Source organism: Carlito syrichta, unplaced genomic scaffold (genome assembly GCF_000164805.1).
Source record: "Carlito syrichta isolate Samal-C Ts95f unplaced genomic scaffold, Tarsius_syrichta-2.0.1 Scaffold287742, whole genome shotgun sequence".
Classification (NCBI taxonomy): Eukaryota; Metazoa; Chordata; class Mammalia; order Primates; family Tarsiidae; genus Carlito; species Carlito syrichta.
Window position 1 is genome coordinate 64,747 of NW_007231838.1, and position 18,496 is coordinate 83,242.

General features: G+C 41.3%; 2 protein-coding genes across 5 annotated transcripts in view; one reads left to right on the plus strand and one right to left on the minus strand.

Moving 5' to 3' along the window:
* Positions 1 to 3,428, plus strand: part of LRRC34 (leucine rich repeat containing 34) — a 14,697-nt gene extending 11,269 nt beyond the window's left edge. The window contains exons 8-10 of the mRNA XM_021709929.1: positions 412 to 567; positions 1,157 to 1,283; positions 2,879 to 3,428. Of these exons, the coding sequence (XP_021565604.1) occupies positions 412 to 567; positions 1,157 to 1,283; positions 2,879 to 3,082 (487 nt within the window). The 3' untranslated portion in view covers positions 3,083 to 3,428. The remainder of the gene's footprint in view (positions 1 to 411; positions 568 to 1,156; positions 1,284 to 2,878) is intronic.
* Positions 3,429 to 8,481: 5,053 nt separating this feature from the next.
* Positions 8,482 to 18,496, minus strand: part of MYNN (myoneurin) — a 14,612-nt gene continuing 4,597 nt past the window's right edge. For 2 of the 4 annotated variants that reach the window (XM_008052974.1, XM_008052972.2), the window contains exons 2-7: positions 17,066 to 17,856; positions 16,155 to 16,314; positions 14,458 to 14,636; positions 13,569 to 13,652; positions 12,427 to 12,513; positions 8,482 to 10,098 (exon numbers count right to left, since the gene is read on the minus strand). In XM_008052974.1, the coding sequence (XP_008051165.1) occupies positions 9,836 to 10,098; positions 12,427 to 12,513; positions 13,569 to 13,652; positions 14,458 to 14,636; positions 16,155 to 16,314; positions 17,066 to 17,780 (1,488 nt within the window). In that variant the 5' untranslated portion in view covers positions 17,781 to 17,856 and the 3' untranslated portion in view covers positions 8,482 to 9,835. The remainder of the gene's footprint in view (positions 10,099 to 12,426; positions 12,514 to 13,568; positions 13,653 to 14,457; positions 14,637 to 16,154; positions 16,315 to 17,065; positions 17,857 to 18,496) is intronic. The other 2 variants (XM_021709930.1, XM_008052973.2) reach the window with 2 other exon arrangements.

Sequence of the window (18,496 nt, forward strand, 5' to 3'; positions counted from 1 at the left end):
GCCCAGCAGGTCGAGGCTGCGGTGGCCGGGAGCGACCACTGCCCTCCAGTCTGGGTGACAGAGTGAGACTCCGATCAAAAAAAAATAGTCACAGCACATGGGATGCCTTGCCAGGCACTATTTCCAGTTATTAGAAAACACAACCAATTATCAACCTTTGACCCTAAGCCTAAATATTTATTTAGTTTATACTGCTATCTCTCAATAACTTGAACGAGCAACTTCATTGTGTAAGCCAGAATGGAAGCAGTATTTTGTGGTGAATTTTTATCAAGTTTCTTGGAAATTGAGTGACTAAACCTTTACTAAAACGGAAAGCGCTGTTTATCTTTAATAGCTTCCAAGTACTTTATCGCTATGAAGAATAATATTTCATATTTCAAATATAACTAAATATTTTTCCTTTCCCAGCAATAAAATAACTCATGATGGAATGGTGTATCTGGCTGATGTACTGAAAAGCAACACTACCCTGGAAATCATAGATCTTTCTTTTAACAGAATAGAAAATGCAGGTGCAAACTATCTCTGCGAAACCCTTACTTCACACAACAGGAGTCTTAAAATGTTAGTATGGTTTTGTATTGACACAAAATGACAGAAAACCTTAAAACTTGTAAGTACTAACCTCAAGCCCCTTAACTCTTTAGACTATGATGACATATTTAAACTCAGCTTCTAAACTGACATAGGATGAAGTTTCACTAGACATTTCAATTTCTGTTTTTTAAAAATAATGTCTTTTGCAAACTAGACTGTGACTCTGGTAATGATTCCTTCTTAAAATTGACGAGAAAATTTGTATTGCTTGTATTACTTATCCTCAGTTCTAACAGAAAAACCAGAAGCATTCACTGTGATGAGGACTTTAAAAAATAATGAACTAAAGAAGAAAATACCACTTGGGTGACTTTGTCCAGAAAAATGTGTCTGGAATCCATCCGCACTTTTACGAATAATCCAAAAGAGTATTTTCAGAATGTAGGTAGCTCTACTAGGTACATGAAGCATCCAATCAGGAAACTATGTGTCTTGGATTTTAGGAATTATACGGCCGGTATTTTGACCACTAAATTAAAACATACTGAAGACTAAATGCTTGTGTAAGTGCTGTTGCTAACTTGTGCCTTCTTTCTTTGTGAACTCTTGGATCCAGGTTGTCAGTGGTCAGCAACAACATAGAGGGAGAAGGACTGGTCGCACTTTCACGGACAATGAAAGCAAACCCCGTATTCTCTAATCTCTACATTTGGGGAAACAAATTTGATGAGGCTACGTGTGTAGTAAGTTTCTTCTTTCCCTGAGGAACTTTTCTGGGATCTTCTTTACAGCTGCCTTAGAAATGATTACAAAGTACAGTGAAACACTACAGTTTTGCTCATTTTTAACGTAGGTCCTAAAAATCAGCTACTAGAAAGTTTTGTGATTGAAATCACAAAAGATACCGAATACCACATATGAGTGTTAAACATCACTGAATCGCACAGTTCCAGTTCCTCCAAAGTTAAAAAAAAAAAATCACAATTGTTGATTTGACATAACAAAATTTCTAGTCTGCTTCCTAGTAATTATACCAGAATATGGAACTGGAGAGATATAGTAAAAGCTGTCAAAGTATTTGGTATGTTGCACTTAGAAATACAGAGAGCACTTGATATCACGTTCAAAACAAAAAGCATAGTAACCAATAGTTTTCATTTGGAAAGAATGAGAGAAAAAAGTAGATGTTAATTCTCAAAATTTGCAATACGACTAACCCAAATTCTACCACTAAAAAGAATAATAAAAAGCACACCATTGTCTAGAGAAAAATGCCCTGCCTTTTAGGAAAACATCCCTATCCTTCAGTAGTTCTACACACTGGAAGCTGAATAAGCTGAGTTTGGAACTAACAATGAATGATAAACTAAAGCAAAAAGCAAACTAGATTTTTTCACCTTTCAGTGCCTAGATTTCCACCTCTGCTCTATTATGGCCACCCTATGGACTCAGCAGGTCACCATATTTGTGTGACACCCTTCCACAGATACCAAGGATCCATCGGAGATGCACAAAGAAAGTTCTCCAGTGAAGAAATGACTAATAGGCCAGCAACTAATATGGAATTGTCCCTCTTGGCCTAAGTCTGCAGATCAGTTTCAGGCGATTGCGAACTCCATGTCATTGTACATCCAAATCTGGGATTCCCTTTAGTTTCCTAAGGAATAGGTACCTAGCCAGCATCAGATTTTTGAAATTGTATACGACAGCACTCATACTCACCATCTACCCCCCGTTGAAGACTATCTGTAGGATTTGAAAATTGTGACCATGGAACTTTTGGTCCACAAAATTAGTAGTATAGGGAATTAACTCTAGGAGTCACAAAATGACAAAACATGTCTAATACATTAAAACTTGGATGTTTTGGGGCCAGGCTTGGTGGTAGCCTGTTATCCCCAGCACTCTGGGAGGCTGAGATGAGTGGATTGCCTGAGCCCGCAGGTTCGAGACCAGCTCGGGCAACTTGGCGAGAACTCGTCTCTACAATAAATAAAAAAGTAGCTGGGCATGGTAGCGCACACCTGTAGTTTTGGATACTTGGAAGGCTGAGGCAGAAGGATCTCCCGAGCCCAGCAGGTCGATGCTGGAGTGGCTTTGAGCATGACACTGCACTCCAGCCTGGGCGACGGAGTGAGACTCCAACGCAAAACAAAAAACCAACAAAAAAAATTCCTTAGATGTCTTGGAATATTATAATTTTAACAATGCTATTCAGAATATGTTACTTCAAACTACAAATTAGCACAACTAATTTGAGTATGTATATTTGTGTAAGCACTGTAAACTGAATAAGTAATTTCCTTAATGATAGTTTTTCTTTTCTTCAAAATTCCAGGCATATTCAGACTTAATTCAAGGAGGTCATCTAAAGCCAGACAACACAGATGTGGAGCCCTTTGTGGTGGACGGACACGTGCATCTTGCAGAGGTCTCCAATGGCCTCAAAAAGCATTATTACTGGACGCCCACCCCTGGAGAAGTGGACAGCCCCTCGTCTAATGCAGGTTTCGCTCTTGTTCCAGTGGGGCAACATCTGTGAAAAAGCAGCTTTAAAATAATTTTCACACATCTGTCTTCCTACTGTCACAGAAATTAGTATTTTATCACCTATCGAATGTTTTATTTTATAAATTAAAACAAGTTCCTTTTTAAAAATATGTAAACGATAACGACTGTATTAAGTTTTGTATAACCGTCCATTGTGAAAAATTGAGTAGGCTAATTTTTTTAAAAGAAATTTTACAATAGGGACCACAATTTTAAGCCTCGAGAAGAAGACTAAGGAACAAAACTAATTTATTTTTTATAATGAAAATACAGCCACGTATGTAACCCAAACATGTACTTGTATCGCACGTAAATAAAGGTCATTATAGGTACCTTAACTGAAAGTGTGATGAAGTCGTAAAAAGGTTTCTGGTACCAAGTGAATTTCAAGGGTTTCAAAGTACAGAAGGTGAAAAATTATTCCACACATCCCACTTAGGCCTTTCGGATAGGTGCTAGAAACGCTTTCACAAGCACTGCCAATAGATAGGAAAATGCACACCTCTCCAAACACGCCAGTGGCCCCACTCTGCCACTCCCTTTTCTGGACAAGCCCACACCACAGAGGAGTTGCCTGTCTCCGAACTTTATACAGATGGATCACCCGGTACGTACTCTTCTTGTGTCTGGCTTCTTTGACTCAGCCTCCTAGTAGTGTGACTCATACATGCTGTTGAAGGAGGTAGTCCATTTGTTTCTTACTGCTTTGAAGGATTCCATCCCATGCAGGGTAGTGGAGGAGCCCTCTGGGTTGTGGAGAGACAGCCCTTCGGGCCAAGACACAGCCACGTGGAGGTGAGCCTCTGCAGCACGATCGGCTTTCCCAGGCTACGCTCTAGTCCTGGGTGCCACGGAAGGGAGCTCCAGGTCCCCACATTCTTCCAAGGGAGACTCAGGAGATTCAGAAGACGGCCGAAGGGGAGCGAGCAGGCTCTCCTGGGCCTGCCGTGGGGTTGCATGTGCAGCCTTGCAGCTGGACCTGCAGGCTGCGGGGCCAAGCCTCTGAGGGTTCTCCCATCCAGAGACTGAGGCAGAGCCCATCCAGCCAAGGACCCAGGCCCGAAGACACAACTCTGTAAGCTGCTGGCACTGCGGCCGAGGCAGCGGGATGCCCAGACCCTGTCTACTTGGTGCCCTTCCTCTATGTATCTGGACACCATTTGAGAGAGAAAACCAAGGGCAGAAATAAGACAGCGCTTTCCCAAAAGATTAGACATCACCTGATGATACCTTAAGATATTATAAATTATATCCCCCTTATATCAGACTAGGTTTGAAACTGACCAGGACTAAAAAGTTAATGTTTTCCAGGCCTATCACGGGCTACGGGCTCAAGGGAACAAGCATGTAAGTTCTGTAGGAGAACTCCGTTTCCTCTGCACGATAATCATGGATCTGCAACCACATCACATGTGTTGTTTCCTTTTATTTTCCTCTTAGTGATCAGCCCTTAAGACCCGGCTTAAACACTGCCTCATGCCAGTTGCAGGTCACATTCTGCTCGTTTTACAATGTTTCATACTTGAACGCAAAAAAGAGTGGTATGTACGCTGTTTGTCTGATAAGGCAGTGATCGTGTATGTTGCACACGCTACCCTTTTCAAAGTCTTGTACCGCAGCATTCACTCACGATGGCACCTGAATATCTCCCACTCCCACTGACACTGCATCTGCCTTCCAATGGACCATCACGCTCCCACTGCCCAACCCAAGGTTGTCTTTGGTTTGTGTCCCATTTCTGTTCCACGTGACCACTACAAAGCTGCTTTAGCCTTTGAGAAATCTGTGCCACCCTGGTTTTCTTCCTTTTCTGTCTCTCCTCATCCTTTAAATGCATTTCCCCCAGGACTTGGGCCTCACCTTTTATCCTCCTGTAGCACCTCCCCAGGCTGCTGTAATTTTCTGTGAATTCGTTGCAAGATCTGTCTCTCCAGCCTTGCCTCTCCTGGGCTCCAGGCCCCATTCCCAACTGCCTCCAGGCGTCTCATGCATCTCCCACCAATCACATTCAGCACATCGAACGTCCCTCTCCACCTCTTTCTGGTCTCTCTTCAGCCACAGCCAGCGGCGTCCGTAGCCAGCAGCATCACCACCAAGCCTCGGAGTCTCACTTGGGGCTGCCCGATTGTAAGAAACAGAAACAAACTCAGGCCTGCTTAAGAAAAAGGGGCTTTCGTGTAAGGACACGCAGTCAGAACCCTGGCATCCAGAGGCAGGAGATAAAGCACGGCTGTGTCCCCTCAAAGGCAGGACAACAAAGCCAGAAATCACAGCCCCTCCTCCCACCGCCTCGGGCAGTCTCTCGGCTCTGCAAGCCTATCTCACTCCCTAGCTTTGCACCGTCATCAGCTTTCCCTGCGAATTCATGACCTCTGTTAGACGCTAGCTTGCCTCGTGGATCTCTGGGCCACTTCTGAATGGCCTTTTCGTGGATGGGTCTGTGAGGACCTGACTGTCTCTGAATTTCATAGCTCAGGTCCTTGAGAAAGAATCTGACCGGCCTGGCCTGGCCTATGAGTTGTTTCCTCTGGGAAGATGTCCAGTGGACACCTGGGCTATAAACCTGGTTGTCTAATCCCACTCCTTCAGCAGAGTGCGGGCGGAGTGCCCTGCTCGGAGGGACAGCACAGGTGTGGTGCTGGCCGTCTCTGACTCCCATCTCCTCTACGCTGAAGTGCCCCCGGTGCTGCAAAGCTCCATCCGCAGCCGTCTCCTCCGGCTTGCCTGTGCAGGAGAGCCATGGCCCTTTCTCTGTGTACTCAACTCCCGCGGACTGCATGGCAGCTCCTTCTTTCCCCAAGGGGACACGCAACCTTCCGGCTTGCTTCCGTGCTCGTGATACTGAGGCGTGGCCTGCCCATTTGACTGTCAACTTAGGGGTGGCGTTCATCTGATCTCCCTTTGCAGCTTTATGTACTCTGACTTCGGTGTTTATTTTGGTAAATTCTCCTTGAAATTCAAGACCCTGTTTCTGAGAGGTCACTACATTTCCACTGTAACGATCTAATTCCTTAAACAAACACAGGTGGTCTCGACGGGCGATTTCTTGGCTTCACGCGGGTGCAGAGGCACCCGCGTACAGCGCTCGACTTGAGAATCCACGGTGAGCCAAGCTCAGCCCACCAAACCTCTCTGAAAAATGGAGGCAGGGACGGCAGAGGATGGGAGTGCAGACTGTTTCATCACCCTCTCAGGAAACAAATGCTCCCATAACTAAGTCGCAATGTTGCTCATAGATGAGTACAGATGTGAAATTCAAACACTTTTACTTGGTGGTATCTCCAGCCAAGTTCGAGACACTCAAAACCCCAGGGTCAAAGATGGAAAGTCAGCCGGGCTCGGTGGCTCAGCCTGTCGTCCCGCGCCTTGGGAGGCTGAGGTGAGTGGACTGCCTGAGCCCGCGGGTTTGAGATCCGCCTGGGCAACTTGGCAAGACCTCATCTCCACAATAAATCAAAAAAATCAGCCGGGCGTGGTAGCGCGCGCCTGTAGTTCCAGCTACTCGGAAGGCTGAGGCGGAAGGATGGCCGGAGCCCAGCAGGTCGAGGCTGCGGTGGCCGGGAGCGGCCACAGCCCTCCAGCCTGGGTGACAGAGTGAGACTCCAACCCCAAAAAAGAATAGGATGGAAAGTCATACTCAGGAGCTTCATTTGTCCCACTGCTTCGAGGAGACAGAACAGCGAGAGATGTTCAGGATAGGAGTTCTGTGTTTGGTACACGTGATGATCGCCTGAGGGTCTTCTCCAGCAGATGTATGCCCTGGGGAGAGTCTGGTTCAGAGGTCTAAGGCGGGGGTGGGAGGCTGGGACACTGCTTTTCATCAGACATGTTTCTCATATGCATTCAATGTCAAAACGATTCGTCTAGGATGCTTTTAAACATTAGTACACGTACGCTGTGTACTTCAACTACTCATCGGCTTGACTACTGCAGAATTGAAACAGAAAAGATAACCTGCTGCTGTAGTGCAACTGACAGAAATTTTGACTTTGAAAAAAGGTTTTCTAACTTTTGTCCATCACCAGGAGCAGTGGCTCACGCTGTCTTCCCTGCACTTTGGGAGGAGGTGGCGAGAGGACTGCCTGAGCCCAGGGGTTTGCGATCAGCCCGGGCAACTTGGCAAGACCTCATCTCTACAACAAATCAAAAAATTAGGGTGCGGTAGTGTGCGCCTGTGGTTCCAGGTACTTGGAAGGCTGAGGCGGGACTGTCTGAGCCCAGCAGGTTGAGGCTGCGGTGGCTGTGAGTGTGCCACTGCACTCCAGTCTGGGTGACAGAGTTGAGACTCTGACTAAAAAAAAAAAAAAATCGTCTATCAAAGTCATCCTGTGAAATTAAACAAAAAACAAATATCATTTTAAAAAAGCAAAAAAATACAATCTACAGTTTTCTTTAAAACAGTCTAAAATCTAACGATACTGCGGGAATAATCTGAAACACATATAAAACAAAATTAAACTCCTTTAGAAAATAATTAGTTTCAGTAAGGTTTTCAGCATTCTAAAGACTTTCAGAAACTTTGTAACACTTAAATAATGAATAAGAGGCCTTTCCCAAAACACTGCAGCAACAAATAGAGTTAAAGACTTAACGACAATGATCATTACGAGTGTCAAACCCACACCAGACATGACTAAATACACACGAATTGTGGTAACAGTCACAGCACAGCATTACGAGAACAATGACAAGGAAGGGACACTTGGCCTTGCAGCTTTCTCTGCATGCCATTCTGGACGAGGTGATGACAACGGCAACTCAAGCCCTGACAATTCAAGAAGCAGAAATGTGACAAAGGCACAGCCCGTCAACCAAAGCCACTCCAACCCTATCAAGCGACACTAAAAATAACAAACACGAAGGCTCATCTACGCAAAGGCAGAATGTTAATTACATCAGAGAAAATCTGACAACTATTGCCCCCATAGAATGACATCACTGCAGCAGTTTTTAAAAAGACATCTCGTTCGTGAGATGCTGAGATTAATGAAGACGCCAATTAAACAAAAGCTCTCCATTTTAGCCAACCTCCTAAAGAGGCTGAGTCTTCTAATTTTTAAAAATTTCCTCACATTCCAATACATTCCTATTCCAGGATAGATTAGCTGAACATTCAATAACTACAAATTTTATTTAAACCCAGTGTTTTAACTGAGCACACATGCATTTTTGGATTTCTTACATAATCAGATATTAAGTGTGTACTATATAAAGGTGGTATTTCAAACTATCAAGTCAGTCCCACTGAAGGCAATTTATTATGAAAATACTATGTGTTCGGTAAAATGAAGATTGCTACAGTCTACATGCATTAAGTGTTTTTTTTATGTCTGTTAACTGGTTCCTATGACTTGGACCCCAAATAGAGAAAGTTACAATGAAAGAAATCAATACCAATAAAAGAAATGAACTTTATTACACATGTAGATTCAAACCAGAAAACAAATAAGCCACAACTAACACATGGCAGAAACAAGAAATAATGTCACCACGAGGCTTGATCAGTGCTATAGGAATTTACTTTATGACATGATAATTTCACGTCCAAAGACCGGGCAACGAAATAAATTAATTTGTAGGAAAAGTGGTAGCAAATATAGGATATTGCTGAATTTTCTACATTCATTTGGAAGGAAAAGGTTCATTGTGAAACGACAACAACCAAATTGTGGTTTAATTTATAAAATCAAGAAACTCAAAGTTTTTAGAAAACTCAAATATAAAATATTTAATAAACTGGCTCTCTGCTAACCCAAAATGTTTACTAATAATTGAAGTTAATTTCTTAACTCTTTATACAATATAATGTATCAAACTTAGAAGTCAAGTGATTTCTAGTATGCATTAAGTTTATATCTAAAAAATTATTTTTGGAATTTAACATTTATTTTAAAAAGTGCATAATAGGTGTAAGAGAGGCTTATCAAAATTTTTCAAAACTCGGTATATTTTCCTAATCTCCAATAATCTAGAAATCTAATAAAACATAAACTGAATCAAATTCTAAAACTGTCTTTGATAAGACAAAAATACCAAATGTCTATTTAAAATTTATTTTTAAAAGTCTCAAATAACTCAAACCAAAAGTACTAACCATTGCTTTTCTCCAGAATCATTCTGAATGAACAAAAATGTATACACAGCTTTTTAGCTTTTAAGAGAAACTTTTTTCTTTCATTAGAAAAGTTACCTCTAGTGGAATATATTAATAGAGAAATAGTGTAATTCTCATTTAGTACCTACATTTTCATAGGCAGAAATACAACATTTTACTTTCCATAGTATATGTATTGGTCTGTGGGGCTTACAAACAGCACACACTCTTGGGTTGATACAATAATGAATTTTGTTTACATTCTGAGGGAAGAAAATTTTCCTATCCCACAGGTCAAGACTGAATCACATAAACTGACAGATTCTACTTCAGTAAATGAAGGGCGATTCCAAAATGCAAAATAAGAATGAAATTAAGGCAGCTTTAAAAGAAAATAAAACTTATCTACCCCAAACAGTGCTACCTAGTATAATTCAGTCTTTAAAAGGCTGTGTGTACAGTACAGACACAGAGCCAAAAATCAAAACAAGCATCGCAGCTATGATGGGGCATCAGGGCTTTTACTTCAGGGATGAAGAATTGTGGCCACAAGTCAGACGAATGGGAATTTAATACAAATATATGCACTTTACCACAGATGTTTATGCTTCCGACCAAAGATGTCTCAGCAATTCCATATTTCTCACAAAGTCAGTATAACTGTTGTAAAAAAATCAACTGTGGTTCTGAATACCCATTCACAGCTGACCGCAACAGTGTATCCGAGGTGGGAGACTGATTCTCCGTGACAGGCAGGAGCATGTGGTGGTCCTCGGTCCCAAGTGGAAGAGAGAGTGGCAAAGTCATATCGGAAGGCTTTACGTCCAGAGTTTCTGGTAAAGGACTTCTGTGTATGGAATCCTGTTCACCTAAAGTATGGTCTTCTACACTGGAATCTAGAGTTTTATCTGCACCTAAAATGGAAAGGGAAGAAATTTCACACTGTCTTTCTGAACAAAGTAAAACCCCTGAGGCAGACAGATCTACATACCCCACCCACCCCAACCTCCACACCTTTCCTCAGCTGCTTCTCTTTCCTCTCTCACGGCCCTCCTCATTATCTGCACCAATTCATTCTGGGCCTCAAGGCCATGTTCAAGCACCAACTCTGTCATAAAAAATGGACTCAACCCCTCTTCAGGAACGTAAAAAGGGTGAGCCGTGTTTTTTTGCTTTATCCCACGCGTCAATGCTCACGCCCTGCCTTGTGGCATCTCTCTCCTACTGCTATTTAACGTGATGCTCAGGTACGTCTCAAACCCTAAACTAGACTGTCTCCTCCTCAGGGGTAAATGTCAAGTTATACTTCTCTGAGTCCCGCCAAGTCCTGAACAGTGATGTACCCATACGATATATTTTATATGTTCGTTGAAAGTTTTTAATGAGTAGTTCGTGTTATTCTGGAGTCAAGTTTAGAAGTTTGGCACATTCCTTTATTTGCAGAGGTGAGAAATTCTGCTCCACTCAAGGAAGCATCACACTAAATTGCTTTCAAACTTTCCACTAGCTCTACACATGCTCCTGTTACTCTGAAGTGCTGACATGATTTGTTTTACCATCTCTGCTAAGTAGACAAAGCTACATACTTGCTTTCATAAATTAAAATTTTCTGTATTCCTCCCAGACTACTCTTCAGTTTAACAAGCCAATACAGCCTGCGCTTTCTTGTGCCAGCGATGCTTTACAACGTTCTCTGCCTGGAGTGGACCTGCCCTTTCTCATCTCCATCACTGAATGTGTGTCTACCCTTCAAATTCCCCAAAATGAAGCCTTTGATAGAACTCACCCAGGAAAAACGGCACATTTTCTTCTGCACTTTTGTGTCTATTATGCCCTACATTTTCTCTTGAAATACTGATTTAGATTTCTGGTCTCCCATACCAGGCTGTAAGCTCTCTGAGGACCCCTTGGTCCTCAGGCTATGCCTTGTCCAACTTCCTCTTTCCCGTGGTTACGTGTGCTTGTGGAGATGGGTCTTGCTATACAGGCTGGTCTTCAATTCCTGGCCTTAAGCAACCCTCCCTCCTCAGGTCTCAAAATGCTGGGACTGTAGGTGTGAGCTGTTGTGCCTGACCAGTTATGTGTCCTTCAAAGGAACTCAAATGGCTACTGAGTTGATCTCACTTCAGTTTTCAGATGTCTCTAACTTAATCCTTGTGAGGTTTATGTTTATTGTAAGAGACTTACCATAATCATGACAGAATAAAATGGTAGCAAGCGCAGTGAAACTTTTCAAGGACTCATTTCAAGCAAGAGACTTAAAATGTGTGGTCTGCCTCTCCATGTTTAATATTATGGCATTGTAGGTCCCTCGGCTTCCCTCAGTCCTCTCACACCCCTTTTCATCATGACCGCAGGACAGCCAGGTTCCCCAGACTCCAGAACGCGGAAGGGTGATTCTTAGTTTGCTTCTGTATTACTTCACTCATGACATTTTTCAGAAGTCAGGTTTTAAAGGACAGAGCACTATAAGCACTTTTTCTGTTTGGTTTTTTTGTTTTTTTTTTGAGTTGGCATCTCACTCTGTCACCCAAACTGGACTGGAGTGCAGTGGCCACCCCCGACCCCCGCAGCCTCGACCTGCTGGGCTCCAGCGATCCTTCCGCCTCAGCCTTCCAAGTAGCTGGAACTACAGGCACGCGCTACCACGCTCGGCTAGTTTTTTTGATTTATTGTAGAGATGAAGTCTCCCAAGTTGCCCAGGCAGGTCTCGAATCCGCGGGTTCAGGCAATCCACTCACCTCAGCCTCCCAAAGCATGGGATTACAAGCTGAGCCACCAAGCCCAGCTGCATTTTTTATTAGAAGGTCAATATGAAAAAAAAATCCAGGGTAAACTTTTCTGCAAAGTAGAAAGCTAGTTTCCTCATATGTATATATCTTGTTTTTAAAACAGATAGCTAGTTTTTTTGATTTATTGTAGAGATGAGGTCTCCCAAGTTGCCCAGGCGGGTCTCGAACCCGCGAGCTCAGGCAATTCACTCACCTCAGCCTCCCAAAGCACAGGATTACAGGCTGAGCCACCGAGCCCGGCTGCATTTTTTTATTAGAAGGTCAGTATGAAAAAAAAATCCAGGGTGAACTTTTCTGCAAAGTAGAAAGCTAGTTTCCTCATATGTATATATCTTGTTTTTAAAATAGACATCTAATTTAAATGGCTTAAATGTACACTTCAACTCAGCATTTTAAGGAATAGCACCAACACGAGAACACCAAATTAAAAAAAAAAATACAAATATTTACCAGAATGGACTTTTGTTTTGTGCTTCTTTAAATTTTTAATATCTGTGTAAGAATTTCCACATAATTCACAGATAAATGGTCTTTCTCCTGAAAAACAAGTTAAAAAATTTAAAACTTCAATACTTTCAAAGCTGCTATCTAAGACAAAAATATCAGTGTTTATGAACACAAAGCAAAAATTATTATACTGTTTAAATTTGGTTTCAAGTTACCATGTTAATCACTTGGTAATAATATACTGAAATGAAAGAGTCTATACAAAGAGGCACGCCTTTAATTCACACAAAGCATCCCTATCTCAGGGAAAATTGAGCAATTTGATTAACAGAAATTTGTCTGCAAACAAAAAATAACCCACTCTTGTATTTCTATCTGGTATTTAATGAGTGTCAGTCATATGCCAGACCCTGGCTAAGATATATGGCTGGAGGAGGAAAGTATAATTATAATTTCTGCCCTCAGGTAACTTACAAATAAGAAAATCCTTAAAAATATGGAAAATATGCTACAATATAATTATTTTGGAAAAATAACCGTTCTGTGCTTCACAGTGTAAATTAAGGAGCATGAGACCATAAAAGTTGCAAACAAATTAAAATCTCTATTTTGGCATTACTCATACTATTCTAGGTAGCAATTAGAAGGAGAAATTTTTAAAAACAAAAAGAGCAGTTTACTTTCAAAGTGGCATTATCCTTTGTTTTAAAATATTTTACATCCAACATTTTCTTCATACCACTTACGTACTACTTTTTATAGTAAGCATGTCAATCTTAAAACTTATTCCTAGAACTTATATACTAAACATTGTTTAATAAGAAAATCTGATGTTATCTTGGTATTACCTATTCCTTTTCATTTCTTGTACAGCCGTGCAATTTAATCAAAATCATTTAAAAACTATTCACTATCTGGCATATTTCTTAGAAAATCAACACAATTCATTACCAAATTTAATTTACACGCCAAACAACCAAAAAAAGTAAAATTAGCAGATAAGAAGTTGATATCTATACATTAAAATATTTCTATAAATAGAGTATGACTAGATACCATTTAGTCCATAATGGTTAAAAGTCAAGGTTTACATAAAAAGAAATTAAGAGAGAACAAAAAATAGTACGTTCTCCCTAAACACAGACCTGTATGGGATCGAAAGTGTTTGTTGAGCTCTCCTGAGGAAATAAAACTTTTCCCACAAATACCACATATGTATGGTTTTTCACCTAGATGGAAAATAAAAGATAGCGAAGTGGTGTACTATACCAATATAATATTTATCAATTACAAATAATCTAAAGTAAGCTGTTCTAAAATATTATTTAAGCTAAAACCTCTCTTGTATTTTAGAGGTATTTTCAGCGATCCAACTTAAATATCAGTAACTTTTTTACACTGTTCTTGTAATTTGATATTTTTCATATATTAAAAACATCAGTCCTGTAAATGTCCCTTCTAGTAGAGCTGATATGGGCAAGGAGTTTGATTTTTATATAATTAAGAACACGTAAATTCATCAATCCATATTTCTAGTCTCGCTATCTACCATATTATTAGAGGAGAATAAGAGCATTCAGGGAATATTCTTATTTAAAATGTACTTTACGTTTTTCTAAATGTACTCTGTACCTCAAGTATCTGTTTATCTGCAAACCTCAGTATGTCTGTGTAGGAAAGGCCCCAAGAAGTTCCCAAAAAATCAACGTTTCGCCCAAACGTACCCTCCACCCCTTAACTTCACGCCAATTTTGTCCAAAGGACATGATCCTTTGAGAAGCTATTATCAAGATTATCTCACTGATTTTAAAGTATAAGTGATAAAAAAAATTTTACCCACCTTGTATTATTCTAGAAAATAAGTCAGCTTTCATATCTATTATATGTGAGAAAATCATAAACAGAGCTTTGAGAAGTACAGATATCTAACTACAAAGTTCATAATCTACTTTCTGTAAAGGGCCAATTTCCCTTTTTCTTGTATTGATAACTTTCCTTCCTATAAAATTCAGTTTCTCCCTGTCAAACTCTTACCTGTGTGCTTTCGAGAATGAGTGATGAGGGAACTGGAGACAGCAAATGCCTTCCCACAGGTGTCACACACATACGGCTTCTCTCCAGTGTGCCTGCGGACGTGATAGGTCAGTGTGCTGGCTTGGGCAAACCTCTGTCCACACCTGTCACAGACATATGGCTTCTCTCCACTATGCTTTCTGTTAGTCAGTAAATAAAGTTAGGTAGGTTAAAAAAAAAAAAACATCTGAAGGTCAATCTATAGAGCACGCATTTTTAATGTAATTTTTCATGCAGCACTTTATTTCATGTCATTTTAATAGGCCAAGACTATATATTTAAAAACAGCTGACTCAATGTAAACACTGCCAAAAATAGGTGTTTTTGTTATTATCTAAACATTAGTTCTTAAGATCAGTTAAAAAAAGTCTTGCCATGGTCTCTATGTGGTTGTTAGTGGGCCTCAATCCTGCACTCGTCAAAACTCTTTCCTCAAGCTACCAGCACCTCCGCACCCCTCTCTCGACTACATTCCAGCTCCCTTTTTCACTGGGAAAAGTGTTTAGGACATGAGGGCGGCAGCTCATCTGGACTCAGCAACTCTCATGTATCTGCTTGGGTCATGTCACTCCTGCAATTTTCCCATCCTACACCATCCTTTCTTCTCACCCTGCTGGATCACAACATACACACACGCCATGTCCCCCATACGAGAAGACCTCGACCTCACTTTCTCCTCCTTTTCCCTGCTCCTGTACCCAAACCTCACTGTCTTCATCTCCCTGTCACAGAATTTCACACAGCTGGCCACTCCTACCCGGGATAACTTCCTCTCTTGGACCCCAGGGCAGCCCGCTTTCCTCCCTAAGCACCTCTGCTGGTTTTGTCCCTTTCCCAGAGTTCGTCGAGTTGCAGTGTCTCAAGACTCAGTCTTTTGATCTCTTCTGTTCACACTCTCTTGGTGACCTTATCCAGTGCTATAGCTTTAAAATCGTTCATATGCTGACGACTGCCAAACTTACAATTCTAGCACAAATCAGTCCCTTGAACTCCAGACTTAGATAACCAATGCCTTACTGCCCAGCTCTATTCAGCAGTGTAACGGTCAGTCTTAAATTTAACAACTCAGCACTGTCTGCTAGATTCCTGCACTCCTACCCGAACTTCTCAACCCACCCACCTTCTCCAGCTCAGTTAATGGCAACTCCATCATTTCAGGTGCTCAGGCCTAAAACCACAGAATTATCTTTGACTCTTTTTTCTTTCAGATCTCACACACACTCTGTATGCAGATTCTGTTAGTGGCACCTTAAAATATATCCAGAATCTAACGATTCTCCTTCACTGCAGTGCCTTGGCCCGACCCATCACCACTCTCACAGGGTTTTTTCCTATAGATTCCTAACTGCTCACCCTGCTTCCACTCTTGCCACCCTACAGTCTTTCTGTATGACAGCAGTCAGGGTGATCCTCTTAAATGTGTCTGGGACTATGCTGCCCCTACTTCTAGACAAGCCTGATCCTATTTCCCAGGAGTTTTCTTCGCTTGCGAATTCCCCTCCAGCCGCCATGGCTTCCCTGTGGCTCCCTGGAGCCAACCACATGGTGGAACCACAATCAGAACTCTGCTGTCCGGCCTGTAGTACAGTAGCCTATTTATACGATCATGGTGATTGACAGACTGAAAGATCAAACAACTCGGTTTTCTGGATTTTTACCTTGCATGAATCTTCAGATTGCTAGAAGTTGCAAACTGTAAATTGCACACATCACATTTATAGGGTTTTTCCTCACCGTGATGCATGCGACTATGGAAGACTAGCTGGCATTTCTGAGCAAATCCTTTCTCACACAATTCACATTTGTATGGCTTCTCACCTAAAGGAACAAGTCAATAAGATTTACATCTAGAAGAAAATATTGTTCTATTTGCTCATATCATATAAGCTTTCCAAGAGATCATCAACAGTACTAGTTCCGGCATACAGAAAATGTTAACTGCTAGAAGACTGAAAAGCACACAGGATCTCTTTCCAGGCTACCAAAAACACCAGTGGAATTAAACACATTAGTGTTTCTCAGTTGATCACAGTGAAAGATGATCAGTGAGGAATATAGACTGTATCTTAAAAAGGGAAACCCTAGGTGTGCCGGCGGGTGTTCATACTTTGCCACCAGACCTGCGAAATAGAGTGAATGCAGAAGCCGAGGAAAGAATGATGCGTGATTCTAATAAACACGTTCAGAAGCCAATAAAAGCCAGGGAGCGTGTCATGTGTTTTGGCAATATTTGAAAACTGGCCTGAGTTGTAATTACATTTTCTCTTTATCAGTTCTGACATCTTTGTCTCCATTAAATACTTGGCAAACTAGAATCAAGCTGATGCTTATTTTGAGGGAAAATGGTAAAAGGACTTGATGCATTAGGACTTAAAATATCAGTTATAAGTAGCCATTAAATATTTGGTTACAATTATGAATAAATTTTCTAACAGTCTAACATTGCTAAATACTTTATGAAGAGAATATACCAATTTTGGTCACAAATAATGTGTGCTAATATGTTCTCTACAAAAAGCATTATTTTATTCATAAGGTAAAAATAGCGTCTCCCACACACCAGGCTTACCTGTATGAGTTCTTACATGTGTTTTCAGCTGGTTGCACTGGGTAAATGCCTTTCCACACAAGTGACAGACGTAAGGTTTGACTCCCTTGTGTATTCTCATGTGCCTTCTCAGGCTGCTGGCTTCTGAAAACACTTTCCCACACGTGTTGCACATTGGCTTGGCCTTGGGATACCTCTGATCCATCTCTTCCCCAGAGTTCTCCAGCTCATACGGACTCTTGACACTGGCTATGTTCGACATAGAGTGTTCCTTCAGAGCACAGTTTGGCTGTGATTTTCCACGCTTCCGTTTCACTGTAACGGTTTGTACGATATCTTGCTCCGGAAAAGTGTTTTCCACAACCGAGGTCAACTCGAGTTCTGAATGGTCATTTCTTTGGACACCTTGTTCTGTTACAGGTGTAGACAACTTGCTCGCATCCAGGAATAATTCGACAGATGCGTTCTCTAAAATGTCACTGGGATATTGCACTGTTTTATTCTGCCCAGTTTTCTGGGAATTGAAAGGCTTCCTCTTCTTTTTAGTTTGAGACTTCCTTGCTAGAGTCCCTTGTTTGGGATTTGCCTGAACAAAATCTGTAGATACTTCTGATTTCTCCCGACTATTATAATCTCGGAGAGTAAGAAGACAAGTCTGTTGATTCAATTCAATGTTTCCAGTAATACTAGATATCTCTGTAGAAGAGGGGTTAGCAATAAAAGCAAAATCTTCCATCTTTATTTTACATTTAGTGACCACCTCTTCCACTTTGAGATAGTCAGCAGCCTGGTGAATCTCTTTAACATTCCAACTGTAAGGAAACAAGGCTAAATGACAATATTCTGATCAAAGAAAAGCTATTTTTGAAACAGAGCTGCAAATAGGATTTCTGATCCAGCTTTTAAAGATCTAATGAAGCAAAGTGCTGAAAAAGGCATCACTAAGAGGAAAAACATATTTACAAAGTAAAGTCATTCAGAACAGTGTTTAGGCAAAAATCTCCAATTTTGTGGAACACGAAAAGATGAAAAATAATAGCTCGTCACAGTGGCCAATGGACCACTATAGAAAAATAAAATGTTAACTTTTCTGGCTGTTTTTTAAAAACCCTGGAACACAGAAATAGCTGTTGGCAGCTCACTGCCTCCTCCCGTTCACCCCAAGGCCTGTTTAGATAGCAACCAACTTTTCTGGACTGGCAACAGGAAGAGTCTAATAAGTCTGTTTCCTGCTGTCTTCCCCTGCCTCCCCCATGAGGGACTTAAACATGTTCCTCAAACTCTACTGTGCATGTAAATCACCTGGACCTTGTTAAATGAGGATTCAGAACCAGCTGACCGGTGATGGCCTGAGAGTCTGCATTTCTTTTGTTAAATTTTTTTTTTTGAGTTGGAGTCTCCCTCTGTCGCCCAGACTGGAGTGCGGTGGCCGCTCCCGGCCACCGCATCCTC